Source organism: Microtus oregoni, unplaced genomic scaffold (assembly GCF_018167655.1).
Source record: "Microtus oregoni isolate MIOR12 unplaced genomic scaffold, Mior012 000070F_ref0000104, whole genome shotgun sequence".
Taxonomy (NCBI): Eukaryota; Metazoa; Chordata; class Mammalia; order Rodentia; family Cricetidae; genus Microtus; species Microtus oregoni.
Genome location: NW_024543977.1, coordinates 6,841,745 through 6,862,900, shown reverse-complemented (window position 1 = coordinate 6,862,900; position 21,156 = coordinate 6,841,745). Strand labels below are relative to the sequence as shown.

Sequence of the window (21,156 nt, the reverse complement as noted above, 5' to 3'; positions counted from 1 at the left end):
TACCCCTCCTCGGCTAACTCTCCATCTCGTTACTTTACTCTTTTTTTGTTTTCAGGCCTCACGCATGTTTTTGATTACTAATTTTAAGCAATATTTTTTAAAAACTATGTGGAGAACATAGTGCCAAGAATTACTGGTTTAGCTGTAATATTTTAGATTGCTTGATATTTACAAATTTGAGTCATATTTTCATTTTATTGTTCTAAGTACTAGAGTATTAGAATTGCTGCATGTGATGTGCATATCTGAATTAGTCTTCAGATATGTATTTGGATGTATTTACTTAAGTTTTTGTTTTTCTTTAATATGTTATTTTTTTGTTTATTTTATTTTGTATGTATCTGGTAAGATGTGGTTGGTTAGAACAGATGTCCTGGGGGAGGAAGATAACATTTGCTGAGCTGTATAATTTGTGGTAGGCTTCTTGGTAATTTACATGAGAAAGACAGTTTAAAAAATAACAGATGGGAAAAAGATGATCAAATGATAAAGTACCATGATAGAAAATTCTGAGTCTGAGTTGAGAACTGAGCAGTAGTAGATGTGACAGTGCTCCTCAGATGGCTCGGTTGGGAAAACCTGAGTTTGGTCCATAGAAAGCCAGGCATAGTGGCATGTGATTGTAATCCCACCCTTTGGGAGATGGAAACCCGGTGTATCCTTGGGGTGTATCTTTGGGCTTGCTGATCAGCCAGCCTGGGCTAAGTGGTGCGTTCCAGACCAGTAAGAGACCCTGTCTCAAAAAAGAAAAGAACCCCAAGAAAATAGAGCAAAACAAAGCCTGCTGTGGTGGCTCACATATTTAATCCTACACAGAGGAAGGAAGATCTCCATGAGTTCGAGGCCAACCTGGTCTACATAGTGAGTTTCAAGACAGTCAGAGCAAAACTCAACAAAAAATAAAAATAAAAAGTAGCAAGGTGCGTGGCACACGCCCCTTCGCAGTTCCCCGTTCCTGTCACACATACAAAAGATGTAAGTAGGTACCTGTGTGTGTGTGTTAGCTGAGACAAAAGGGAAGTCATAATTGCAGCAAGGAAGGAAGAAGACTGGCAAGTGGCCTGAAAGTCTCGTGGACGTTTGAAAAATTGCTGAGAAAAGCAAGGGTGATGTTCAAAGCCGTAGATATGCAAAAACTGAATGTTCTGGTGGTTGGGTGCTTAGCAATTTGTGTTTGGGATGAACACGGATAGAGGCATGTGGTGATAAGTACAGAATAGATTTCATTTTAGGAGAGTTCTGCTGAGAGAGTTCTCTAGTTAAAAAGCAAAATCCCATCTAAAGTTATCAGAGTGAACAGCTTTTGCCTTAATCTAAGTAGAAGAGGAAGAAATAAATCCAAATCAGAAGTAAGCTTTTATTTTAATACAGCTTCTTCTTAAACAAAATGGATAAATGATTCACATAATCGTATGTGACTTTCACATGAGCCTGTTTTTGTAGCTACCCCATGAATATCTTAATCTTTCAATTGTTTATAATAAGACTTTTTTCATTTTATTTGATTTTTTTTCCCCTAGGGTTGTGTGTAGTGCACAATCTGCTATCTAGCTTTTTAGATGTTTATGATGTTAACAATTAGGACTTTCCAGTTTTATTCTCTACCTCTTACCTCCCTCGTGAGACTACCTTTCTACATAGATTATAATTTGCCTTTTCTTTTCACATCTCAGTGCCTTTATCTAAAGCTATAGATTGGATGTCTGATGTTGAATTAGTGAAGTTGACTCCTTGTATAATCCTTCTCTTTCTCATTGTTCGTGCATACTTGTCTTTATAGTCACCAGGGTGGGTGCAATCTATCATAAGGCCTGACAGTAAAGAGAGAACATGGATTGCTGTTCTCCAGAGCCACAACCTCTTACTATTATGAAGTCAAATACCTTCTGACCAGTCTTGATGTTTCTAAGCTGCAGTAACCTTGTGAAAAGTAGCTGCATGTTTCCTTATTCATATCTGTGTCTTCAAAGGTACTTTTTATTTCCTATTTCCCTGGAAAAAAAGAAAACCCAAGTCACCCCAGGATAAAGTACAGTATGTTTCCATTTAACAGTAGAATTGTGAGAATCTGCATTGGCTGATTGCCTCATTGTTGAACCATCAGTGTGTTTACCAGATCTGGACTGTTACTGCTTTCTGCATGCAGTGGATGATGTCAGCACGTGATGTTTAATGTTCTGCCAGCATTACAGGTCATATTGTTACAGGAACTTCTCCCTTTTTTTAAAAATTTTTTTATTGTTTTGGTTTTTCAAGACAGGGTTACTCTGTAGCTTTGGAGCCTATCCTGAAACTAGCTCTAGTAGTTCGAGGCTGACCTTGAACTCACAGAGATCTACCTGCCTCTGCCTCCCAAGTGCTGGGATTTAAGGTGTGCACCACCACTGCCTGGCCAGGAACTTCTTAAAAAACATAAATTTATGTCTTAGGTGATAGTTTCTAAAATATCAATGAAATTCAGTATAAAAACAACTACACAGTCATTTATTATCATCAAGTACTATGCTCTGCATATAATTGTTTATATTATACCTTTTATACTGTTGCAACATGGTAGGTGTGTGTATGTCATTATTACCAAAAACATGACTAATGTGTTACATTAAGATGTTAGGACGCCATTATAGCAATTTTCAGTTTTATTGACATCTTAGGGACCACCGTTGTAATTATTGTCTGCCTCCAGTTTTTGTATTACACATGACTATGATTCAGTATGAGCTTTCTGGGCTTTTTATTTAGTTTTTTTTCCAGACAGAGTTTCTCTGGCTGTCCTGGAACTCACTCTGTAGACCATGCTCATAGAGATCTGCCTGTGTCTGCCTCCCAGGTATTGGTGTTAAAGGTGTGTGCTACCATTGCTCAGCTGTTTTTTTTTTTAAATGATTATTGTGTGTGTATGTGTGTGTGTCTGTATCTTTATCAGTATCTGTGTCAGTGTGTGTTAAAATCTGTGTGTGTGGCCATGGAAGAAGCCAGAAGAGGTCATTGGAACCCTTGGAGTTGGAGTACCATCTATCTGTGACCACCAGTATGGGTGCTAGGATCTGAACTCAGGAAGAGCAGCAGGTGTTCCTAATTACTGAGTCATCTCTGCTGCCCTCATGATGCACTTCTGCAAAGTTGTGAAAAACTGTGGAAGCATAGAGTGACTTCTGCATGAAATCAGAGACGAACAGTTCAAAGGTTGGAAGTTCTCTTTCCTGTTATGTGCAGATGTGACAGGAGAGGGGTGTGGAGAGACAGGAAGTAGGTTTTGAATGTGGTAAATTTCAGGACTTCTAACCAGTTTTGCTTATAAAAATGTCTAATATTGAGGAATATTTCCCCCTTTTGTAGTTTTCATGCCATTGACTCTTTGATGAGTTTAGTTCTGTTGTGTAATGTCTTGCCTTCTGGATTTGTGTGTAACAATTTCATGAGGTGAAAAGTACTTTTGATAAGAACACAGTACAGGTGACAGTCTGCACTTTAGTGTGTCTTGTTTAGGTATCCACTGTTGATTGGTAGGTTTGATCATTTGGTTTAGAACGCTTGGTAGAAAAGAAGCATTATGATGTCTGTTTCCATTTTTGTAAAGAGCTAAGTAATCTATGGCGAAAAAAAGTGTTATCTTTAAATACATTTATTCTCCATGCCCACTGAATACCATGAACTTGGAGAAACAATTAGCTTAGCAGTTTTACCAAATTTGCTTATCATAAATAAAAAATTTAAAATTTGCTGTTTGTCAGAATAAAGGCAAGGGATGTTGAGGCAGTGATGGCAGCAAGCAAAGGCTGTGGCCACAGTGACTTCAGTGTCCTTTGTGGCTTTGTTGGAGTGGATGCTGAGAAGTCATAGAGCCCCTTGTATTCCTTATTGCTATCGTGAAAATTAGCTTCAGAATTGTACACAACATTACGTGCTTTTAGCCTCCTTTAAGGAATCTTGGTTAGAGATAATAAAATTTTTTATTTAATTTTATAGGTTTAAATGAAACACCAGATGTTTACAGCCTTCTAAGGTAAGTTTAATCTTTTTGAAACAGTGTTACTGTATTTACTAACTCAATAATTGCAGTTGCTGAAATTTTGTTGATAATTAATTTACTTACCACCTCAGCTTACTGGCTTTATCTTAGAGATGATAGTCCTTAGGAGAATGATTGTTTCCACACACAGTGTACAGTAACACCTGCATCTGTGTTAAAACTGTGACCCATCACTTGGGAACAAGCATGAAATTTCCCACCTGTGCCATGTTAGTGTGCAAAAAGTTTCACACATTTTCAATTTTGGGTCAATGATACTGTAAACGGGTGGTTTTTAACAGTGATGCTAATCTCTGCAGTGGGGAGACTGAGACAGGTAGATCTTGATGAGGCCAACCTGGGCTACACGATGAGAACCTTTATCCAAAAGTATCAAGTGTTAGTGTTGGCAGTGTGTTTGTCCTCTGTGGGCTTTAGAGAAGATCCTTCCTTACTTCATCATCGCTTCTTGTTGCTGGGAATCCTTGATGTTCTGCCCGTTTCTGCTTTTGTCTTCTGTTTGACGCTTCTGTTTTTGTTTCCCTCTTGCCTTTCTTTGCTTCTCTCTCTCTCTCTCTCTCTCTCTCTCTCTCCTTTCTTCCTTCCTTTTTTCCTCCTTTTCTTTTCTCTTTGAGACAGGTCTTTCATAAATTCTGGCTAACCATTAAGTTGCTAGTAGCCTAGGATGTGAATGAAAATGAGGACATGACTACTAGGTATTTTTGAGGAGAAGGATTTTATTGTAGATATGAGGGAGAGAGTTCAGCTAGAGACATCTGGAAGGGTCCAAACTGAACTGGGCCATGAGAGGAGAGAGAGGGGCAAGAGAGTGAGAGAGGAAGAGTAGAGAAGACAAGCAGACCAAGAGAAAAGAACCAAGAGATCCAGTGGCCAAAATGGCAGATTTATATAGGAGTGAGAGGCTGGAGGAAAGAAAATGAAGCCTAGTCCCTGGACTGGAAAGGTTTAGGATTAGGGGCAGGATGAGAAGTGCTGAGAAGAGCTGCAAGTACTGGGTGGAATCCAGGCCTTCATGCATGTTCTTCAATCACACTACCAACTGACTTACCTCTTCCCTACCCTCCCTTCTCTGTTTCTGGATGTCTTCTTCCTATTTAAAGACATGGGTGGGGCACAGCTAGAGGATTGGGCTTATCTGGTAAAGTGCTTGCTATACAACCTGAGGATGCCACTCCCTGTTGCCTATAGAGGGGACCGTTTTCATTCAAACCACCACGATGACTTGTCTTAACTTTACACCTGCAAAGACCTTTATTTCCAGATAAGATCAGCTTTTTAAGTCTTGAGGTGAGGACTTGACTGTACCATCTGTGGGGCACAATGTATACCAGTATAGCAGTGTTTACTGTTCCCTCTTGATCATAAATAACGTGAAGAGTTAGAATGAAAATATCTTAGATGTAGGTGATACATGTGTTATTAGACATGTTTGCTTTATAGGACTTGAAGTTTAAATGGTTTGTATGTTTGTGAATATCAAATCTAGATTACGTTGATTTTTTTTTCTTCTCTTTCTCCATTTAAAGTGTTATATTAACACAGCAAAGCACAAGGCATAATGTGGCATACCGTCTGTTTTGAGAGTGAGTTTTACTGAGTAAAAATGGCTGAAAGAAGTGGGAAGATTGCTGCAGGACAAGTGTATATTGAAGTGGAATATGATTATGAGTATGAAGCAAAGGACAGGAAGATTGTCATTCGGCAAGGGGAGCGATACATCTTAGTGAAGAAGACCAATGATGACTGGTGGCAGGTCAGACCAGATGAGAATTCCAAAGCTTTCTATGTGCCCGCGCAGTATGTCAAGGAGGTCACCCGCAAAGCCCTGATGCCACCTGTGAAGCAGGCAGCTGGACTGCCCAATAATTCTGTGAAGACGATACAGAGTATGCATCTCCAGAGATCGACAGAGAATGTGAACAAAATGCCCGAGCTCTCAAGTTTTGGAAAGCCATCATCATCTGTTCAAGGAACAGGTCTTCTTCGGGATGCCAATCAGAATTTTGGATCCAATTATAATTCAGGCCAAACTCTGAACCTAAGCCTGGACCTGACCCATAATAATGGAAAATTTAACAGTGACTCACATTCTCCCAAAGTTCCCACCCAGAATAGGACACGCTTATTTGGTCACTTTCCCGGGCCAGAGTTCTTGGACGTTGAGAAGACTAACTTCTCTCAGGAGCAGTCTTGTGACTCAGCTGGAGAAGGCTCCGAAAGAACACATCAGGATTCCGAGTCTGGGGATGAGCTTAGCAGCAGCTCCACTGAACAGATGAGGGTAAGAGAGAATAAAAGTGGCGTTTTAATTAAAGCCATAGTGTTATGAATTGGCTGTTCTGTTTTATATGTTCAGAAAACATGGATTCTGTCCTGATTTAAGTAGAGAAAAAAATGTGAAATGGCTTATGACCTTCAGAGGATCCTCTGTGGTGTTCTTAGTTCTTCTGTCTTTGGGGGCTGTTTTTCTCCCTGCCAGTGTGCACTAGGCAGAAAACTTTCCTTTAGTGGTGTCTTGTGTTCTGCTTTCTGGTGGTATTCACTTTGACTTGTTCCTAGCAGGTGCTCAGGTGTAATACATGGCTACACGTGTGAGGAAAGATGTCACTGGCATATTTGTGACTAACCTGCTTACTGAAATTTGATACCCTGGAACACCAAGCATTATTTCATGAATAACCCTACTTCCAGTCATGCTTGTGCCTTAAGTGTTTCCCCTCCTTGATTACAGCAGAGGCAGAGGATCTCTGTGAGTTCAAGGCCAGCCTGGTCTACAAGAGCTAGTTCCAGACCAGGCTCTAAAACTACCGTGAAACCCTGTCTCGAAAAACCAAAAGGAAAAAAAAATGTGTTCCTGGTTTGATTTTTATTTTTTCCCCTACCTGGTTTACTTTTCATACTGTGCATGCTGGTTTATTATTCAAATGAAGTCATTTTAAAAGTTCATGTATGAAATTGAAATCTCACGCATTTGGAAAATTCTGATTTTTAAGTACATTTTTTAAAAATTTCCAGTTTAAAATAAATTTAAATATAATATTTTGGTTTGAACGTCTCTCTCTTTCCTTCCTTTTTTTTTTTTTTTTTTTTTTTTTTTTTGGTGCTGGGAACTTTACTCTAGGTCTTGGGCTTAATAGGTCAGTACTCTGCTGTTGGACTACTCTCCTAGCCCTTGTAATAATATCACTCAGGTTCAAGTTGGTTATAGTTAGGTTGCTCTTAGGTATGGTCTAGTTCTGTAAGTTATAACTGTTTATAGCATTTTTGATTGAATAAAAGAAATGGGAAGATTCTATGGAGAAACTTCCAGTGTTTGAGGTCAAGGCAGGAAGTAGCACTATCATTGTCTTCTATGGACTCTTGAGTTTTAGTGTGATACTCTGATATAGAATATGTGTGTTTGCTGAGGCTGAATGTGAAGGCACACACCTTTAATTCGTCAGGCAGAGGTATGCGGATCTCTGAGTTGATGGTCTATACAGCAAGCTCCATACCAGCCAGAGCTACATAGTGAGATCCTGTCTTTAGACTATGTGTATATATTAACATATATACAGAGAGAGATTTCTGAAATTTTTGTATGTGTAGTTCTTTATAGAACCTGGAGGCCTTTGGAAAGATATTTTCTATTCAATCCAGTCATAATCACTGTTTCACAGCGAAGACTGTGTTTTATATTTATGCTCACAAACAATCCTATGTTCTTTTGGTTATGATAGTCTTAAGTTCCTGCACTGGAAGTTGATGGCTCCTGATCTCTTCTGTGCTTTAGCACTGTTTGAAAGTCTTAAGAAGATTTCTTTGGCAGGCTCTTAACTCTCCATGGCAATGGTCTCAAATCTTTTGCATTTCCTTTTTTTTCGCTGAATCACTTATACTTTACTCTGCTCTTATTAGATCACTTTGCCGTATATTTCACAGCAAAAAAAAAAAAATCCCCAAACACCGCACAAAAAAGCCATGGTATAGAAATAGGGAGCATATTGCACAGTAGTCAGTAATGCTGGCTTTCATTTTCATATGATTTTAGCATTTGCCAGCTGTGTGATAATTGGGGGAAATTTACTCATTTTGTAATGCTCTTGGTGAGCCTTTGTGCATGCTATGCAAACACTACCACTGAGCTACACCCCAAATCTAAGGAAATTTCATTTATTTTATGTGTGAGCGTTTTCCCTGCATGGATCTGCACCGTGTGCATGCCCGATGCCTGCAGAGTCAGAAGAAAAGGTGGCAGATTCCTGGAACTGGAAAGGAATGATTGTGAGTCATATGTGTGGACTGGGAACCAAACCTTGGGTCCTCTGCAAGAGCTCATAATTCAGTCACCTCTTCAACCCTGAGGGGAAATAGTTAATAGTAATGTGTTAAGGAATAGTTACAGGGATGTTGAGGCACATAGTAAGGGGGTCTGTTACTGCTTAATTAACTACCGAATTTATCAGCTTAAAATAGAGAACACATCCTTTCTCTATTTTTGTGGGTCAGTACATCAGTGGAAGCTTCAGGTCTCTTGAGGCTGTGATCTTCTTGACAAGCCAAGCTGAGATGGTATCTTCATCACAATTTTGCTAGTTAAGCCTCCTCACAGCTGTTTGAATATAGCAAGTAGACTTTCCCAAAATGAGTAGTCAAGGAGTGAGAGCATGGTAGAAGTTGTGCTGTCTCCAGTTCCTGATCTTGGAAATCCCACTGTTGTATCCTGTTGATGATGTAGCTCATTCCTCTTTTCTGTTGGAGAATGAACAGGAGTATGAGTAACACTGCGGTTGCATCCAGCTTTTTACATGTGTTCAGAGGAGTCCAACTTCTGTCATTAGGTACTCTGATAGTCAGCATTTTTACCTGCTGAGCCATCTTCCGTAGAATTTAGATTTGCTTGTATTTCCCGTTTAGTGAAGGTCTGTAACTCTGCTTTTCCTGTGTTGCATCATTTCTCCTTCCTTTACTGACTGAGCTATTGCCCCAGCCCCCTCACCACCTCCCATTTAAATGGGAATTTGAGAGTTCTTAATAATCTGGAATATTAGTCATCTGTCAATAATAGATGACTTGCAAATATTTTATTCCATTGTGTAGCTTTCTTTTTATCCTTTTGGTTGGGTCTTCCCCAGAGCCAGTGTTTCATTTTGATGAACTCCAGTTTATCAGTTCTTTATGCGAATCATGCTTTGTTCCAAGCCTAGGAGCTTTGGCAGAACAATTTTAGGTATACTTGAAGAAACAGAATCACTATGGTCCATGTGTGGTGCGTGTGTGTCTTCGTAAGTACACACATACACAAGGTAGAGGTGTATTTTAAGTACTTGGTTGCACAAGCATACAGGCTTGCATGTTCAGAATCTGGATTTCCTGGCAGGCTGGCACTCCAGGAAAACTGTTATTGCTGGTGCTTTTGTTGTATCCAAGAATCCATCGCCAAGTCTGAGGTCATGAAGATTTACTGTGTGCCTTCTCCTGACAGTTTTATAGTTTAGATTTTTAATTGTTTTCAGTTACTTTTTAAGAAAAGTGTGAAATAAGCACCCCCTCACCTCCGCCCCCAACAGGGTTTCTCTGTGTAGCCCTCTGGCTGTCCTGGAACTCATTTTTTAGACCATGCTAAGAAATCTGCCTGCCTCTGCCTCCTGAGAACTGGGGTTAAAGGTGTGCACCACCATGTTTGGCCTTCAGTTTTCTTTTAAAAGTGACTGTCTAGTCCTTGCAGTGCAGTATGTTTAAAGACATTTGCTTCATTAGGTGGCTTAGCACTCCTTCTAGAAAGATCAGTTGACCATAGACACAATGCCTTGTTTCAGGACATTTAGTACCTGCCTGGTAATTTATACACTCCCTTACACCAGTAGGGATAATCTTGAGTGCTCTTGTTTTATAGCATTTTAAATTGTGAAGTGTTAGCCTTCTTCCTTTGTGTTTTTTCTGAGAGTTGCATATTTTCTGGTTCCTTTAACTTCTGTGTCAGTATTAGAATTAACTTGCCAATTCCTACAAATAAACTGGCTGGGATCCTGGTAGGTAATGTCTGTGAGGCTGTGCAACAATTTGAGTGGTAGTATCCATTTATGCTCCTCTTACTCCCCTCAGGCTGAAAATGCCAAATTTATTGGCTCAAGGAAAGGTTATAGCTGGAGGATGGTTGAATAGGTAAAAATGCATATTGTTCTTGCAGAGGGTCTGAGTTCAGTTCCCAGGATATTAGGTGGCTCACTATCATTTGTAACTCCAGTTCCAGGCGATATGGCAACTCTGGCCTCCATGGGTACCTGTACACACACACACACACACACACACACACACCTTCACATGGGTATATATATACATAATTAGGGTGAAATTTAAAGTATGCTTCATATTGACATATAATTGCTCTACGTACAGAAATCTGGATTTTTGTTTTGTTATTGTTTTTCTTTCAAATTTTTCTCTCTTTTTTAAAGCATGGTTTCTGGGAGAGAAGTGTGATTCTTGTCTTTGTTCCTCTATAAATTTTTTTTTTCTGTTGTCTTTCAAGATTTCCTTTCATTTTTGGTTTTTGTAGCTTGAATATGATACACATATGCGTAGATGTTTTGGTTCTTATCCTGTTTTCAGTTTGGAAAACTTGTATTGGCATATCTTCAAGCAGCTTCTACTCAGCCGTGTTCAGTCTGCTGTTCTTACCATCAGTCATCTTCTATTTATGTTAAAGTTTTTTTTAACTTCTTGTTTGCATTTTGATTCTTTGGTAAGATTTTTAAAAATTTGTTTATATTACTCATTTGTCTTTGTGTATTTTCCATTTTTCCATAATAATAATATCTTAAGTTCCCTGTCTGGTAAATCTAGCATCTGTACTGTATCCAAGTTTGATTGTGTTACTTGATTTTGTTACTGTGTTTTGTTACTTTTCAGCATGCCTTGCAATTTTTGGTTGAGATGTATCAGATATGTATCAAGTAATAGTAACTGAATTAAATAGGCCTATAGTGTGAGTGTTTGGCCAGAAATTGGTCTGTGTTTAATGTTTGTTCTGGTTGTACATACTAGACACTTGAAATTCAAGTATCTGTGGGTTTGGCTCAGTTTCTTTGTTTTTGGGGGGCAGGGTATTCCGCCACCCCCCCCCACCCCCCCAGTGTAGCCTACACTGGCCTGAGACTTACAAGACTGACATTTAACTTCCTCCTACTTCCCTCTTCCAAGTGCTAGGGTCACAAGTGTGTGCACTGTGCCAAGCCTCTTCTGACAGCTCCCCTCCTTAGGTACTTGCTTCTTGAAGTTCTTCCTCTGTGGTCCACTGAAGGAAGCCCACAGTGGGGAAGGTGTCCTAGTATTCTGTAATCCTGTGATTGAGTCTCAGTTTTACACTGTGTGCTATTGGGCTGTGTCTTTCCCATGTCTCTCAGTTTTGCCCTTTCCCTCAGGGAAGACCAGAGCCTCTTCTGAGGGCTTTGGAGTGTAGTGATCAGTTTCTCCAGGCTGGATAAACTCTGCTGAAGGTTTTTTTTTTTTCCTTAGACAGTTGGTCATTATTAGCAGGACTGGCTGGACTTAGAGCACTGGGTTACCTTTTTTCCTCTTAGCAGCCATAGACATGTTTTTGTTGAACCTTTACTGAAGGAACCTGGTGGTGGACTTGGAAATAATCCCTACCAAAGCCCAGGTCTCTCACAGACAGTAGTCCCTGTAGTGTGTCCATTAATTCATCATGATTCTATTAGGTGTTCCAACCAGTTTGTAACTCTAGTAGTTTCTGTTTAGTCTTCTGCAACTCTGGATTTACCCTTCCAAATGTTGGGGCAGTAGTTTGACATGAAACCTTGGTTGTCTAATGGGTGTTAGAAATCATGAATTGTTTGATTTTTGGTTTTGTCTTGATGTTAAGAGAGTGATGATTTTGACATTTTCTGCAAGTTAGAACTAAAATTGGAAGTCGATAAGATTGTGAGTAAAATAAATTAAAATTAATGTTTGTTGAGCGTGAACTGTGCATATGGAAGTCAACTGGATTTCTCCTACCATTGTTCTAGGGATCAAATTCAGGTAGTCTCTTGTGACAAAAACTTATCCACTGAGCCATCTTGCATTTATCTGCTGTTTAGCTTATTAATATATAATATATTGATTACTTTTTGAACACTCAACATCCTTCATAGCTGATATTATTTTTGGTTATGGTCACATGAATGGTCTTATTGGTCAATGATCCTATGTATTGCTGAAATCTATTAAATTTTCTTTTATATTTGTATTTAGAAGATGTTGGCTTGCTTTTTTTTGTGCTTGACCTGTTGCTCATTAGTCAGGATATCAATGAATGAGTGGGGAAGTATTCCTCTTTTGTGTTTAGTGAGAGGATGCATAGTTTTGATAGTGTTTTTCTACAAATCCTCTTGGTTATCATCTCATTTGCTTTCTTTAATAATGTTAGAAACAAAGAACACAGGAAAAAGTAAATGTAGCTTGACAAGGCTACATTTACAAGTCTTTGTAAAAAGAATGCACCAGAACCCATTAGAGCTAGCAAGTGCACTTGCAAAGATAATTTCTATCTTTTTATCCTGATTTTAAGTGGTGACTGCAACTCACCCCATTGGTGGAGCTTGACTTCACAACCTGATTCAATCAGTGTGTAGGGGAAGTTCAAGAAATGTGAGCCCTTGTTGGATTAGTTACTTTTCTTTTCATAGTTAAAAAAAAGGTTTCTTATAATAGTTATTGGGATATTAAAAATTATCAGTTTCATTTTGGGGGTCTTCCCTTTAAGGAATTGGTTGGTTTCATTGAAGTTAGTCCTGGCAGTGTTATTGCCATTTCCCTATGTACAGTGCCTTCACTGATACTTTGTATTTCATTCGCCATGTTGTATTTCTTTCCCCTCAGTTTTCTTTGTTAGTGTTGCAAGGGTTTGTCAGTTTTATCCATCTTTTCAAGTAGCACAGTACTTGTTTCATTGATTTTCTTTGTTTTCCTGTGATAAATCTAATGATTTCTCTTCATTGTTTTGTTTTATTTTTGAGGCAGGGTTTCTTGAGGCCCAACTTAGCTTTGAATTGTGCAGTAAGATGACCCTGAACTCCCAGTCTTTCTAGGAAAATTAAGATATTTCTCACCATGCCTAGCTAGCTATGGTTGTTGTTGTTCTTCCCCTTTATTTTTTATTTTTTACTTTTTGAGACAGGATTTCTCTGTTTAACAGCTTGAACTCGCTTTATAGATCAGCAGACTGGCCTCGAATTGACAGAAATCCAGTTAAAGGTGTGCGCCACCATGCCCAAGCACTAGCTCTGATTCTTTTTCATTGGTATATTCCTATTCCACCCCAGCTTTTTGAAGTGGAAGCTTAGCTAACTGGTTTGAAACTTCCCCGTTTCCTAATATGAGCATTTGTTGCTGTAAGTCCAGCACTGCTTTAACTTTCTCCAGTAAATGTGCTGTATTTTGTCTTCATACTGTTGAATTCAGTGCATTTAAAAATTCCCAAGATGTGCTTTTATGTTCTTGGGATGCTTGGGGAAGTATCTTGTTTAGAGATTTGGATTTTTTTTTCACTTTTGTATTATTACTGGTTTGGTTCCTTAGTACTTGAGTAACAATCTGTGATATAATTTTTTTAAAAAAAGGTATTTAGAGTTGTTAAGTGTCCAGGATAGGATCTTGGAATATATTCTATAGATACTGAAATAGTGTATTATGTTGTTAGTCTATAATTTTGATGAGACCCTTTAGTTTGATGGTGTTGAGCCTTTTGTAGTCTTGCTGATTTTATACCTGCTTGCTAAAGGTTGGTAAGTGGGTCTGTCTTCTCAAGTCTTTCTACTTGGGTCCATATATTTTCAGCATCATTTCCTGTGGCAACTTTGGCACATACACTTTTCCAGATTGTTATGCTTTCCTGTACATTTGATGCCTTTATAAATATTCATAATCAGTTTCTGGCAGCTTTCTTTGCGATCTACTTAATCTGCTCTTATAGAAACATATAGGGAGGCCTTTTAAATTCTTCCTCTTCAGTCTGTTCTGCCAATCTTTGTCTTTTAGGGGCCACAGAATGTTGAATTTAAGTAATTATTGATTGCTAAACCTTAAGTCTTCCATTTTACATTTTGTTTTCTGTTTAAGAAGAAACAGACTAGTGTAAGAAGACACTAGCTTTCTTGTGGCAATTTTTAGAGTTCTTGACATTTGTGTAGGTGTTTTTTTTTGTTTGTTTGTTTGTTTGTTTTGTTTTTGTTGTTGTTGTTGTCTTTGAGACAGGGTTTCCTGTGTAACAGCCCTGGCTGTCCTGGAACTAGTTCTTGTAGATTAGGCTGGCCTCGAACTCACAGAGATCCACCTGTCTCTGTCTCCTGAGTACTGGAATCCTTTGTGTAGTTTTTAGTGCTTGCTCCAAGCGTTGTGTGTACTGGCAGGCTTGTTGTTCCGCTAGTGTCATAGTGCCAGTTTGAGTAAACCATGAGTTCATCCTGCCTGGACTCCTCCATCCTACCATTTCTAACTGACCTGTCCCAAGCACAAGAGACGCCCTCACACTGTTGTTTTCATTGCAGCTGCCAAATGCAGTCTAGAATGGAGAGGTGAATTCAGAATCCTCTCTTCTCCCTTTACAGTCCAGGTTTCTTTTCATCATTTCTGCTTTGCCTAGAGAACCAGTAGCCTTAATTACTCATTTAAGGCAAGTTCTTAGTTTTCTGTCATCTGAGGATATTTTGGTTTCTCGTTATTCTTGAAGGTTTTGATAACCACACAATTCTGGGCAGTTCTTCTTTTTTGCCAACTCTTCAAAAGCACTCATACCTTCTGGCTTCTATGGTTTTTGATGAGAAGCCTTTTTTTTTTTTTTTTTTTTAAAAACTTTCTTTTTCAAGTGAGCCCTGTTTCTCTTGTAACTGCTTTCATATTTTTCTTGTTTTTTTTAATTTGGCTGTGATGATTTTTAGAGTGGATCTTTGTGCATTTATCCTCTTTGTAGTTTGCTCTATACTCTTCCCCACTGCAAGTTTGATAAGTTTCTGACATTCTACAATTTTTTTCTTTTTCAGTCCTGTGCTCTCTTCACTTTTTCTCTCTACTCCCCTCTCTCTTTTTGGGACTTTGACAATTGAATGAATGCTAGATCATTTATTATGGTTTCATGGGTACCTAAGGCTCTGTTTATTTTTATCTTCTGCTTTCTTTTTGTTGATGGGATTTGCTAACTATTAATAGGATGATCTGGAATTTGAGGTTGGCCTGGGCTGCATAGCCAGGTTCTGTCAAAGATCAAGTACTTCAAGTAGAGTCTTCATCTTTTCATTGCTCCATTCTGATGCTAAGCATACTGTATAGTATCTTCTTAATTGCCCCATGATTAAAGTTCTAAAGTGTGTGTTTCTGTTTCTCTCCATACACATATTGCTCTAGTTAGCTTTTTACTCTATGATAAAACACCATGATCAAAAGTAACTTGGGAGGGAAAGGATTTATTTGGCCTATAAGTTACAGCCCATCACCAGAGGAAGCCAAGGCAGGTGCTTACGGCAGAAACCATGGAATAGTGAGGTTTGCTCGCTTGTTTCCTGGCTTGTGTCTGCCTAGAGATGGCACTGCTCTTCCTTGTTTTGTTTTTTGAGACAAGGTTTCTCTCAAACAGTCCTGACTGTTCTGGATTTCACTTTGTAGACCAGGTTGGCTTCAAACTCACAGATATCTGCCTGCCTCAGCCTCTGCCTCCAGAGTGCTGGGATCACTGGTATTAAAGGCGCGCTCCATCACTGCCTGGCAATACTTTCACTTTCATATAGGCAGGCATGATTAAAGGACTACTACACATATCTTCAGTTTCATATACTTTGATTCTTATTCTCAGTGTTTTATCTTTTTAGTTATTTAAAGTTAATACTATGATTGGGGAGATGGTAAGGGCATTTCCACCAAATCTCATGACCTGAGTTTGCTTCCCAGGACCCACATGGTTGAAGTTTCAGACCCTAAGTTAACCTCTAAGCCCCATCTGCTCAAGGACCAGGTAACTTCTTGGGTTGCTGGGAGTTGGTAGCTCTTGGAAAATAGCAACAAAGTCTCATGGGAAAGTACAGTGACCTATGAGTTTTGTCCATATAAGCCCCACCAACCTATGTTTGGAGGCCACTTACCAGGCAAGTTTCCAGGTGAGGATCATGACCAAATTACATCTTGGTCAGTATTCAACACTTTAATGCTTGCTTTAATTTGGCCAAAATGGTGGAGCTTTTTTTTTTTTTTTTTTTTTTCTGGCAAATTTCAGCATTAACAGAAGGAGAGAACTAATTCCTGCAAGTTGTCTTCTGCCCTCAGTATGTGCCATGGCACATGGGTATGCTCCCCAGACTCATATACAAACAAATATATGTTATTTTTTTAATAAATAAAAGTAACTGGACAGTGTTGGCACAAGTCTTTAATCCCAGCACTCGGGAGGCAGAAGCAGGCGGATCTCTGAGAGTTTGAGGCCAGCCTGGTCTATAGAGCTAGTTCTAGGACAGCTAGGGCTGTTATACAGAGAAACCCTGTCTCGAAAAACAGAACAAAATAAAGCCCCAAAATAAATTTAATGCCAGTTTTAGTTTCCAGCTTTTCTAGTTTTGCTTTCTAAAGATACAAGTGACAAGCTAAACCATTCATGACTGTCTCCAATTAATTATTTCTACCTTTTAAAGAGCTAAGTACAGTTATAATTTAATACATTCTAAGCAAGGGGACAACAGTATAGCTCCCCAGCAAGCCACAGAAGATTATGTGCAGCATCAGCTAACTTGGATTCTGCCAGCCAAACATCTCCTTTTTTGAGTGATTTTACCTCAGTCTCTACAAAAAGCACATCATACAACCGAATCTATCAATCATAATTAGGGGTGTAATGTGAAGCTCACTCTGACACTCAGGTTTTACCTCCTACTTCCTAAAACATTCTGAGTAATTCGGTAGTGTTTTACTCCCCCCCCCCCCCCCCGCAGTCCCTTAAAATGATAGAAAAACAGTGCAGTGGTGTAACATGAAGGCTGGCTTGTTGGGGTTTCTGTCCTGCCTGGTACCCCACAGCCGGCAAGTCTCAAAGAAAATCACACAGAGATCTCCATAAGTTGTTATAAAACTGATTGGCCCATTAGCTCAGGCTACTTATTAGCTCTTGTAGCTTATATTAACCCATTGTTCTTATCTATGTTAGCCACATGGCTTGGTACCTTTCTCAGCTGGGTAGATTACATCCTGCTTCTTTGGTGGTCTGTGCAGTAGTGAGAGGAATGGGCTTCCTCCTTTCTAGCATTCTTCTGTTCTCATTGCCCTGCCTCTACTTCCTGTCTGGTTGACCTGCCTATACTTCCTGCCTGGCCAATCAGCATTTTATTAAAATACATGATTGACAGAATACAGATAATTCTCCTGCACTACAGTGGGAACTTTACACTCATCTGTGCTTGGTCATTGTGATTTCTGACACCACAATGTATGTACGTTGATAAGTAGTAAATACAACTAACATTATGCCACTTTTGCTCCTCCTGTACCAGACTCAAAAGTAATTTTGTACACACACCAGATCCCATTTAAACCTAGCAACAAATGAAAAACTTGAGGCTCTGAGATTAAATGGCTTGTCTGAGGTCATATATCAAAGCAGTATGATAGTCAAAACCTACGTTTATCTGAACTCAAATTCAAACATCATTCTGTCTTAAATTTAAAAGAAAGAAAATTAAACAGCATTTACACTTGTGCTCAAGAGACAGTTGCAGTTTACAAACAGGTTTCTTCCTAAGTATGACAATTAGAACTTAAACTCCATAAGATTACAACAAGAACTACAGAAAATCACTTTATCTATGCCAGGTTTGGGTCTTAAGAAACTCATCAGAGAGGCAGAGATCTGCTCCAGGAGTGCTAGAGAGTAGTACTGTAGTAGCCCTCTCCCCAAATGAAGACTCTTGACTTTGAACCCATTCCAAGCAATAAAGCTTCATTAAGTAGAAGACCAGGCAGGTGTCAAGGCACATCTCTCTAAGCTTTGGGAAGCTGAGAGCCTCCACTGACCCCACTCGCCTGGTGGGGAAGGTCTAAGAACAAAGTCAGCAGAGAATGGGGATTGGGATGTGTGGTGGTTTGGAAGAAAATGGCCTCCAAAAGGAGTGACTCTATAAGGAGGTGTGGCCTTGCTGGAGGAAATGTGTCACTGTGGGGATGGGCTTTGAGGTCTCTCTTGCTCAAGCTTCCCTCAGTGGGACTGTTCAGTCGATTTCCTGTTGCCTGCAGGGACTCTCAGCTATTTATCCAGCATCTGCCTGCATGTGACCATGCTCCCTATCATGTTCAAATTGTGGAGTCTCTATATTCAATTACAACTTCTTCAAGGATAAATTACCTTCTTCTTTAAAGGGTGTGTTCTGTCGGGTAGACAAGATGGCTTAGTGACTAAAGGCACTTGGACCAGACCAAACAACTGGGGTTCCATTCTCAGGATCCACACTGTAGGAGTAAAAAACCAATTTCTACAAGTTGTCCTGTGATCTCCACAATCTGTACTGTGGCACATACATACAATAAGTAACAAAAGGAAATAACAGTGTTCTTACAGGTAGTACTGTTTTCCAAGCAGAAGCAAGCAACATTCATCTATGTCTCTTAACTCAATCTCTGAATTGATGACTGGACAGTGGTGGCACATGCCTTTAATTCCAGAGGTCAGGAGACAGAGGCAGGCCGATCTCTGTGAATTCAAGGCCAGACTGATTTCCAGGACAGCCAGGGCATTTACATAGAGAAACCCTGTCTTAAAAAAAACAAAAATAAATTTATATTTTAAATAGACCAATCATTTTCAATTTCAGGAAGAATAAATGTACTTTTTCCTATTTCCCATTAACACATCTATAAATTCTGAGATTAACAGATGATACAAACACACAAATTCTGTGATAGGAAGAAGACAAACTAAACAGTGATGTGGGAAAAGTTGTTATTAGTTTGATCAATTTTGGTTTATAAACCAACCTAAGTGAGATTAAGCAAACCACTAAATGTGACAAAACTGTGCCTTCCTTTCTAAATAACATCCTGGAGGTGCTGTTTTCTATTTTGGCTTCCTACTGTAGTCGTTCATCTGCTTGTCAAATCTTGTTACTTAATTTTTTATTTTAAAAAGCAGGAAAGAATAATAATTCTTAGATTTTTATTTGGTTGTGTACTCAGAAAACCAGAAGACTTGAAACTTCATGGAAACTGTGACCCCCTTTTAGGAAATCCATATTTATATCACATTTTACTGTAGTTTCATAATGTCCAAAGACCCAAATTAGCGTGATCTGGACCAAGTAGTTACAGAGTAAAAAAACAGCAAAACTTCAAGAAATTTGAACCGAAGATGAATAGGTTGAAGAAAGTTTGGGAGTGGAGCAAGACAGGCTTTAAATTACATTTGTATCAACCTGGAAGAAGAAACTGACTCAGTTGGGAGGACTGATCTTGTTACTTTGGCAACCCCCACCCCACAGGAGATAACAACTGGGGTCTTTCTCTAAGAACCTGTTGATACTAGAACACAAATACTTTAGCCAGCTCCCCTGGAGCAAAAAACTTCCTTTATTTGGAGATAGCTCTGTTCCTAAGGCTCCTTCCTCACTTGATAGAGACCTTTTTTAGGGTCTAGCACAAAGCTGTGGATTGTCTTCTAAGAGAGTGCTTGTATGTGTGTTCATACATACGGTTTTATTAGCTCACAGGCCACATGAAAGCCCTTTGTGTTCTCCTCACATCGTGTCAGTGGTCCCTGCTTGTATTTTTCCTCAACATTTCCCTTCCGTTCCTTCTTTACCTTTTTTGGAGACAGGATTTCACAGAATAGTATTGCTTGGCCCTGAACCTGTGATCCTTCTGACTTCATCTCCCAAATGCTGGGATTACAGGCTTGCACCATGCCTAGTTCATTATCTCTTTGCTGAGACAAACTGGTCTGTTTTATCTTTCTTCTAAATTGTACTTGCCCTTTTTTCTTCTTAGTTTTATTTTTATATTTGTTTGTATCCCCACACCCTACATTCATATTTGTGTGTTAGTCAGAATGCTTACTAAGTACTAGAAACTTGGTCATGAGTAGTTTAGTTAAAAGAGCTTCCTGGTTTCTGAAAGTGAACTACAGAATGGTGTTTTCACCCTGCATTAGGTTTGGAAGAGGGACTCTGTGAGGATTCTCTTAGCCGTGGTTGTCTGTCCATGATGTTGTTTCATCTTCATAACTAGAGGCAAGTACCAGCTTCTGCCAGATATACTCCTTTTTTTTTCCATCCTTCCTTCCTTTCCTTTCTTCCTTTCTTTTTTTTAAAGTGTAGCCTTGTTGGCTTTCCTGGAACTCACTCTGTAGACCAGGCTGGCCTTGAGCTCACAGAGATCTGCCTGCCTCTGCCTCCTGAGTGCTGGGATTAAAGGCGTGCGCCACCACCACCCGGCCTACTCTTAATTTTTCTGTTCAACAGTCTGTCTTTTTCCCCCCTTAGTTCTAATGGAGCAAACCTTGGAGGAGTCTAGCTTGACTTGACTTGACTTGAGGCAGTGCTTGTACTGTTTTTAGTGGCCAAGGGTTGGACTTACGTCCAGGGACATGATTGAAGCTGATCTAAAATGTATAGCTAGAATTTGAAAAAGAGTTCCCCCAAAGAAGCTGTAGACAGGCAGTTTGCAGAATACGGGAGAGTTGCCAGGCAGACAAAGTATACTGCCTACATATCCTAGGTCTTTCCACATTATACTTTGTGCCAGAATGGCAATTGACACCAGCTACTATAAAGGCAGGGAAGTGTATGCAGAAAGTAAAGTTCTGGGTCACATAGAAAATTTTGATGATAAAAGAGTTCTAAGTGATATAAAGAAAGAAGAATAAAATATCTTTGAATGAATATGTTCATGTCTGACTCTCCATGTTATAAATTTCTTGATGCCAAAGATTTTGTCCTTTTGATAATCACTATTACGGAATATATCTATTATACAGTGAAAACAATACTCAATTAAAAATAACAGCAACAACAAACAACCCTGGGCTGAGGAAGGGGCCCAGTTGTGAAAACTTGTGTTGTAAGCAGAAGCACTTGAGTGTGATCCCCAGAACACATGAAAGAGAGCCAAGTATGGTACTA

General features: G+C 39.3%; 1 protein-coding gene across 6 annotated transcripts in view; it reads left to right on the top strand.

Moving 5' to 3' along the window:
- The window catches only part of Arhgap12 (Rho GTPase activating protein 12), a 106,861-nt gene that overhangs the window by 15,292 nt on the left and 70,413 nt on the right, over nt 1-21,156 (top strand). For 4 of the 6 annotated variants that reach the window (XM_041641576.1, XM_041641575.1, XM_041641574.1 and 1 more), the window contains exons 2-3: nt 3,970-4,006; nt 5,560-6,314. In XM_041641576.1, the coding sequence (XP_041497510.1) occupies nt 5,637-6,314 (678 nt within the window). In that variant the 5' untranslated portion in view covers nt 3,970-4,006; nt 5,560-5,636. Of the gene's footprint in view, nt 1-3,969; nt 4,007-5,559; nt 6,315-21,156 lie in introns of those variants that run through there. The other 2 variants (XM_041641573.1, XM_041641577.1) reach the window with 2 other exon arrangements.